At 47.6% G+C, this 8,038-nt stretch overlaps 1 protein-coding gene across 1 annotated transcript; it reads right to left on the bottom strand.

Moving 5' to 3' along the window:
* Window position 1: 1 nt before the first annotated feature.
* LOC115323394 lies at window positions 2-1,897 on the bottom strand. Its single transcript, XM_029983773.2, has 3 exons — window positions 1,886-1,897; window positions 953-1,194; window positions 2-119 (listed from the first exon to the last, which is right to left on the bottom strand). The coding sequence occupies exons 1-3, from the start codon at window positions 1,895-1,897 to the stop codon at window positions 2-4; spliced, it is 372 nt and encodes a 123-aa protein (XP_029839633.2).
* Between the last annotated feature and the right edge of the window lie 6,141 nt (window positions 1,898-8,038).

The following is an 8,038-nucleotide window of genomic DNA, read 5'->3' as shown; positions in this document are numbered from 1 at the left end:
CTTAGTAGACGACGGTGCCGACTGGGCGGTGCACGAAATGTCCACCTCGGCTCTGGTGCACGGAACTGTGAGAGCCGGTCACCACTGGAGCGTGGTGCACCTCGGCCTGGTGGTATGTGCTGTGGATAAAAAAGACATTTATAAGTCTTAGTTCCAACGAAAAAAAACAAACAGTCATCGATGAGAACTGTCCCATGTCACGAGGTGTAACGTCGGACATGCGAAGCTAGGTGAGGATCAAGTTACAAAACCACGATTATGTTCAAATTATATGCTAACATACATTTTTGTAACCAGACTATAATATTTTTTTTCTTTTTTTGTGTGTGTGTGCTTGCCTCACACGCCCGAAAGTAAGCACAAAGCCTTTCAGGTTATGCTACTTCGGAAAAACGTAGGTATGCAACAACGCGTTCCTATGGTAGCTGCTGCGCATCAACTTCGTAATAAGTCATGATTGCAGAGTTCATGCATTAATGTCGTCAGTAATACAGTGATATTGCCAAGCGTCGTGTTGCGTCTACCCCTGAGTGCTCAGGATTATCGATCTTCATTTACGCCCAAAGCATGACTGCGCACATTTCATTCGCCCGCGAATCGAGCCGCCGCTCAAGGTCGGCTCTAGAAAGATCGACGAGTTGATGAAAGTATAAGGGCCGGAAGACGATCCGTCATCCTTCTCGTCGCCGACCCTTGACTGCACTCTCGCCTGCCTTGCTGTTGCCGTGTTCCTCGGGTTATTTTCGTGGGGCACAAGTTCGCCCAAATAAAACCACCCATCAACTGCATCAACACAAATGGTTTCTGCGGCATCTTCGTGTGACAATATCACAAAGAAAGAAGTGTGTTCGCAGATAATAAAGTTGCGTGAAAATGAGGTCTATATCTTATTGACTTAACAAGCAATTGAAAAAGCCAGTTCTTGAATTCTAAGGTAGCGACGAGAACTCACCCAAAGATGGGATCATGATTGGTAACGGTGGTCTTGGGGTGAACGAGTTTCTGCTGGCTGATGGTGTACCCATGAGCGTGGGGTGGCACGTAGGCCACCTCGCTGTGGTGCTCCACCACCGGCTGACGCACCACCGTGGTGGCCACGGGGACGTGGACGGCGGCGGCGTGGTAGAAGTGTGGGGCCACGTATCCGGCCTGGCAACACGTGGCCAGCAGAACGAGACAGGGCACGAGGACGGCCTTCAAGGAGAAGGTGAATGGGGTTTTAGTTCTGATACTTTAAGTGTAAATGTGTGGACGCCGTGCTTGAGCGCACTGCTGAGCAAGCATGTGCAAACCGGCCTTTTGCTCGTCGTCAGCCAGAATAAAAACGCTTTTCTGGTGCGGAGTGCACTCTACAGAAGTGCTGCTAAAGCCTGCGTTCAACATGCCGCCGGCAGAGACGCACTCTGCAATGGACGATAGAAAATAACACCTATTTAAGGGAATTAATGAAAGAAATACAAGTCATTATTTCACACAAAAAGCCTCTATTCCATCAATTCTGAAGAACCACTGCTTTATAAAGGTCTCTCGAAGGCTCTAGAGTCGACTTTAGAACGCTTTAAAAGAACAGCATTTCTTGGATTAAAAGCCTCCACTGACCCCGAATAACGGGTAGAAATTTGCTGTGTCATTCTTCTTGATCGATGGCTTTGCAGATGCGATGGACTAATAATATTTACTAAAATATTTTATTTTAAGATGCAACCGGAGTACTGTAATTTATGCCGTAATATCGCCTTTATGTTTGCGTCGAATCCACGCCTGTTTAAAAAATAATTTAAGTCATTTTGCGTTACACATATACATTTTTGCTTTTAATTAACTGAGCTGTCAACGGACACCGGTTTAAAACTTTGAAATGACAACGCGCACGTAGTGTACTCACGAAGGCGCTCATGCTGTATGAGTACGGAGATGCCTCGAGTTACTCGCTCGATTGAAGACTGCGCTGACAGGGTTATCGGAAGCGTCTTTTATGGGCTGCTGTGGGGAAATACTGAAAGGTGTCACAAACACGTCTGCTCGAAGAGTGCAGTGTGCCCCACCCATATTACTGTGGCGACACCGCCGAAGCTACGCCTCGCGTTATCCGCCTTGGCAGCGGTCAGCGACATGAGGGAGGTTTACCGACAATGTCGAGATTCGCGTACTACCGGCATCTCATCAGCGTGCGGGGCACGGAATTCGCTTCGTGCGCTACGACTGAATGCCGCGGAAGGTGCGCCTTGAAATGTATCACTATTTCCTTTCGTGTGCAATTGTGGCTGTATTGAGAATATACCCAGGTAGCACGCCAGAGGAATGCCCAACTTGGGCAAAGGTCTGGCAAACATAAGGGCCCAACTTTGGCGCAGTTAGGTTTTTGCACCATGGCACTCATCAGTGCCAAAGTACGGTGCCTAACTATAGCCTTGGGCGATCCTAGGGCATGCCAAAGTTTGGCTCTTCTCTGGTACGCCAGAGGAGTGCCAAAGTTGGTGCCATACTTGAGCCATAACTGCCATAGTAAATCCTAATCTGGGAATGCGGGGCATGCCAAGGTTTGGCGTTTCTCTGGTCCACCAGAGGAGCGCCAAAGTTGGTGCCATACTTCAGCCATAACTGCCAGAGCAACACCCAATTTCGGTATTTGGGACGTGCCAAGGTTTGGCGTTTCTCTGGTGCCAGAGGAGCGCCAAAGTTGGTGCCATACTTCAGCCATAGCTGCCAGAGTAACGCCTAATTTCGGTATTTGGGACGTGCCAAAGTTTGGCTTTTCTCGGGTCCACCAGAGGAGCGCCAAAGTTGGTGCCAGACTTGAGCCATAACTGCCATAGTAAATCCTAATCTGGGAATTCGGGGCATGCCAAGGTTTCGCGTTTCTCTGGTCCGCCAGAGGAGCGCCAAAGTTGGTGCCATACTTCAGCCATAGCTGCCAGAGCAACGCCTAATTTCGGTATTTGGGACGTGCCAAGGTTTGGCGTTTCTCTGGTCCGCCAGAGGAGCGCCAAAGTTGGTGCCATAATTCAGCCATAACTGCCAGAGCAACGCCTAATTTGGGTATTTCGGACACGCCAAAATTTGGCGTTTCTCTGGTACGCCACAGGAGTGCCGACGTGTGCCATACTTGAGCCATAACTACCAAAGCAACCCCTAATTTCGGTATTTCGGCCTCGCCGAGTTTGGCTTTTTTCTGGACCGCCACAGTTGTGCCAAAGTAAATGCCAGACTTAAACCATCACTGCCGCAGTAAATCTTAATTTGTCGATTCGGGGCATGCCGAAGTTTGGCTTTTCTCTGGCTACCCACTGAAGTGCCAAATAAGTGCCAAAAGTGGCAAAGAAAGCCGAGGGGCCAGCCCACGTTTCGAATATCTCTGGTGTGTCACAGAAGTGCTCTTTCACGCGTCCCAGAAGAGAAATAAATTAAATAAGCGTTGGAAACACGATGGTAAGATGTCATCACCTCCGTTCCCAAGCAGCACGGCAATACTTTGCAGTATCGTGCCAGTGCTGGCCAAAAGTCGGTTCCAATATCGCTCAACTGTCCAGTTTTGCACCACCGTTTGATACCCGGCAGGTATTGCCGTACAGCTGTTTCGCCCCGGCCTAGCGTTCGCGCAATATTGTGCGAAAACTCTACGATGATTCTGCTTCGTATTGGCCGAACGTCGGGCAAGTATGTACGTTGCATGTCATTTGTTGCATATCCAATCACTTATACGGACAAACAATTTTTTTTCGAACGCTCTTAGAAGTTTATCAAACAACTATCATTGCACACAGTGTATTCTCAACCTATTTACAGAGGTCACACTTCTCTGTAAAACGAAAATCAAATTATAAAATACAATTAACACTGTCCTCATGCCAAGCAAAACTCATCACACAAAAACCGCGGAGATTGAGAGGAAAGCAGGACGACTATCATAATCATGCTTGCAGTGCACTTACTATAAAAGAGCGATATCATGTAATCCTTGATAGATGCATAATCCAAATCAGGCACCCCACAAACAGATTCGAGGATTCGAGGACTGACGTCTCGTCGTCGGCGAAGAGCAGTTTTTGTCGAAGTGTGTCCAACAAACACATCACAAGTATTCCACGAACTGCGGTGCAAAAAATGGCTGTTACCGAAAAATTGGCATGGACGTATTCCGACCGTTTACGACGAAAAAACACAGCCGCGTCTGCAACGCACGAAAGCAACAGAACACTGAAGAGCAGTTCGAAAACCGGACCTACGTGGCCCGCTTATTTTTATAACTAGGCAAACGGCGAAAACGACAGCCCCAGAGATCCCATCAGCGTGACAGAGAAAGTCGCGTGAAAAGTTTCGTCCAAACGTTTTTGTCCTACGCGTCCTACGTAGAGAGGTCACGCTGGGTCACGCGTTTCGCTTCACCCTTTTGATTTGCTTAAAGCGGCTGTCGCGCTCGCTGACAGCCACACGAAGACACAAAAGCAGGTGGGGAGGATTTGCAAAAGGCGAGGTCGAAGGGGAATCAAGAACGCATAAAAGGAAAGGCCGCTTCTGCCGGTGACCTTTAGGGGGAGGAAGTGGGTGACCTTGTAGCCTTGCCTAGTCTGTCAGCGTTCGGCTTCCATTGAGGGCCTCAGAAAGATAATCTCCTTTCTTGAGAGCGAAATGGACGAGGTGGTTATGTTTTTCGCGCTTGTCGCCATCCGATAGGCCTCAGTTATTTCTGTCCCCACTCGCTCGCAGTGGCCTCCCATGGCTGTCGTGCCGGTGAAATTAGGAGCGCAAAAATACTCCAGAAGCCGGGCGAAGACATGATAAATGTAATAACAAAAACGGCTTGACATAACAAAAATAGCAATTTAATTAAACGTCTCGCCTCCCATGCGGGAGGCATCTTCAGTAGAGCGCAGAGCGAGTGAGAGTCGCACAAAAAAGTTCGGCTATTTAGGCATAAAGTTTGTGTACACGTCCGGCAGGGGGCCACGGTTCTTGTTTACGAGCAATGAATCACTTTCGCGTTTTTCGTTCTGGATGAACCAAGATTCCAGCAGCTTCCTCGGTCCCCACCTTTTACCCCTCGCATTGTCAAAGTCAAATTGGTGTCCTGACGTCCATGCATGGTCGACGAGTTCGGACTTGAAGCGGGTGGCGTTTGTGAAATTGGCGACATCCCGTGCGTGTTCTTTTAGTCTTGTTTTTCTTTTTCGTTCCGTCTCTCCAATGTAGGAAGTGTCACATTCCTTGCACTGCACCTGGTTGATCACGACCCTATCTGCCTCTGGCGGGGTCGGGTCTTTTGGCTTGGAGATAACATTGGCAATTGTTCTGTAGGGTTTGTATACAGTTCGTACCCCCAACGGCCTAAGGGCGCGTCCCAATGCCTTTGAAACCCCCTTAACGTTCGGGATGCACACGACGTCACGTGTTCGTCGGCTCGATCCGGCCGCCGACGGGACATTTGTTTCTTAACGCGATTGATAAACCGGTCGGGATAGTTACGTTTCTTCAAAGCCTCCCGCACAAGGCTAAGTTCTTGATCGCTAAGTGTTGAGTTAGATGGGACTGTTTCTGAACGATGAAGGCAACGATCTTACAACTGAGCTTTTGTGTTGAGTAGGGTGATGAGAGTGGTAGTCAAGAAAGTTTTGTCTGTCACATGGTTTACCATATACGGATGTCTCCATCTTAAAGAAAGATTCACTAGTTCTATGGACACGTACATATAAAAACGGCAAGGTACTATCGGTTTCATGCTCGCAGGTGAACTGAATTGAGGGGTGGACACTATTCAAATTGCGGTGAAAATCGGTTACGTTCTCTCTGTTAACTATTACAAAAGTGTCATCGACATAGCGACGGTAGAACTTCACGGGGAAATCAATGCCAGACATTACCTTTTCCTCAACATATTCCATGACGAGATTCGAGACGGTTACGGAAACTGGACTCCCCATAAAGCATCCGCTGACCTGATGATATATGTCCCCATTAAAACTAAAATTACACTGGTTAAGACAAATACGCAAAAGGAGTATAACGTCATCAACAAGGAGGGTTGTGCGAGTGGACAACGACTGGTCTGCCAACAACCGGTCACGCGCGACATCAACCGCCAGGGCGTTGGGGACATTCGTAAATAATGAAATCACATCAATGGATACCATAGCCTCGTGCGGTAGCAGGGTCTGAGCGCGTATAAGTTCAACAAAGTCACGGGAATTCCGGACGCTAAACTCATTGTTTCCCGTAAGAGGGCTCAGAATTATAACCAGATATTTGGAAAGGCTGTAAGTGGATGTACCAATAACATACACAATCGGGCGTAGGGGGCAACCCGGTTTGTGAATTTTGGGGAGTCCATACATCAAGGGTGTCGCGGCGTCAAAGGAGAAGAGACGACGGTATAGGTCGTCACTGATGCGTCCTTTCTTTTTCAGCTCTCCAAGGTGGTCAACTAACTCTCTTTCGGACTTAGCAGCGGGATCTCTTGATAGCCTCACGAAATAGCGACTGTCATTTATAACTTCATACATCTTCATGTAGTCATCCTATCAAGCACAACGGTTCCTTTTTCTTTGTCGGCCTTTAAAATCATGATGGAGCTGTCTGACTTCAACTCATTAAGAGCAACGCGTTCTTGTTGATCTAAATTTGACCCGGCCGGTTTCGCATTGTTCAAAACACTGACAACGCGGCTTCTCGCGAGATTTACCCCTGTGACATCGTGCACACGTCTGAGTTTCTCTTCAATTTCAATTATGAAGTCACGTTTTGGAACGTACCGTGGAGCAAGGGCATAGCCCAGTCCTTTGGATAGCAGAAATTGCAAGCCAGGGTTGGTAATAGTAACATAAGGTACGTACGGCGGAATTCCCTGCCATAAATAAAATGATTTGGCTAACGCCAATTTAACGCGAAATAGGTGCAAAGAGTTTTGCGATAGGAAGTGTAAACCAAAAAAAAAGGAAAAAAAAAGAAAGAAAGACTGAATTAAAGGAGAAATAGAAAAAAAATCTCTGGTGACGTGGCCAAAAAAAAATTATGTTCATGTGATTTTTCTTCTCACGTGACCAAACAAAAAAAATAAACGAAATAAAAAAAAAGAACACGAGAAAAGAAACCAGCCCGGTTTCGAAGCTAGGCCCTCTTGATCGTGAAACTAGCGCGCTGTCCGTTGCGCCAATATAACTTTTTTTTCCTTCTTTATTGCAAGTTGCGCCAACATAACTCTGCCTGTAATTCTCACGCATTCTCCCATCATAGGAGAAAGCTTAGTTGCCTTCGTAGTGTTTCATGCATGTGTTATTTTTATTTGTGGCAAGAGTTCACGTCCAGAATGCTTTTAGAGTTTTCGAGCAAACGAGTTTTCTTCATCCGAGTCACCCTCTAGAACCAGTAGACCGCACCGGGTCGTCCGGCTAATCAAGCAACTTTTTTCAAATTCTCTAACGTGCCCGTCCTCGGATCCGAGGTCGCCGTTTGACAAGCTTAGCTTTCTTCCACCTTTTAGCGGGAACCCCCACGGCAGCTTTGTTCCGTCCCCACTCCCTCTCGAGAGGATGGCTCGCCCCGAGGCTAATCCCATTCTCTGGACACTCTTTCCTCCCAACGATGTCCCTTTCCCTCCCCGTCCCCCAGCTTCGGGAGAGAAGGTTCTTCTCTGTAGAACGTCCCGTTTGTACTGTCCTGTCTGTATCGTCCCTTTTGTGTCTCCACTTTTAATGTTTAAAAAGTATCAACTGGCTAAAATAGTACAATTTCCGGGATTTTATTTTCATTTCCCAAGTGTGATGCGGGAGCCGCGCCACGGAGCCCCGGTCGTTTCCGCTCTTTGTTATCGCTAGCATTTGACAGTGCTCAATCACAATGCAAGACACGCACAGAGCCACGCTCGCTTTTGCAATGCGCCGCCTAATAATGATATCTCTTGTGGAAACGCGCGTACATCGGTCTTGCGCAGTGTTAGCCCAATGGCAGCACTTTCTGTAAAGGCGGATTCACACCGGGGATCTAAGCAGTCGCGGAATCCAACTAAATCGCATCGAAAAAAAAAAAAAAAAGTAATTAGTTGGTC

Source organism: Ixodes scapularis, unplaced genomic scaffold, assembly GCF_016920785.2.
Source record: "Ixodes scapularis isolate PalLabHiFi unplaced genomic scaffold, ASM1692078v2 PGA_scaffold6__148_contigs__length_123643588, whole genome shotgun sequence".
NCBI classification, from domain to species: Eukaryota; Metazoa; Arthropoda; class Arachnida; order Ixodida; family Ixodidae; genus Ixodes; species Ixodes scapularis.
The sequence above is the reverse complement of the archived record's forward strand: the minus strand, read 5'-3'. Positions and strand labels throughout refer to the sequence as shown.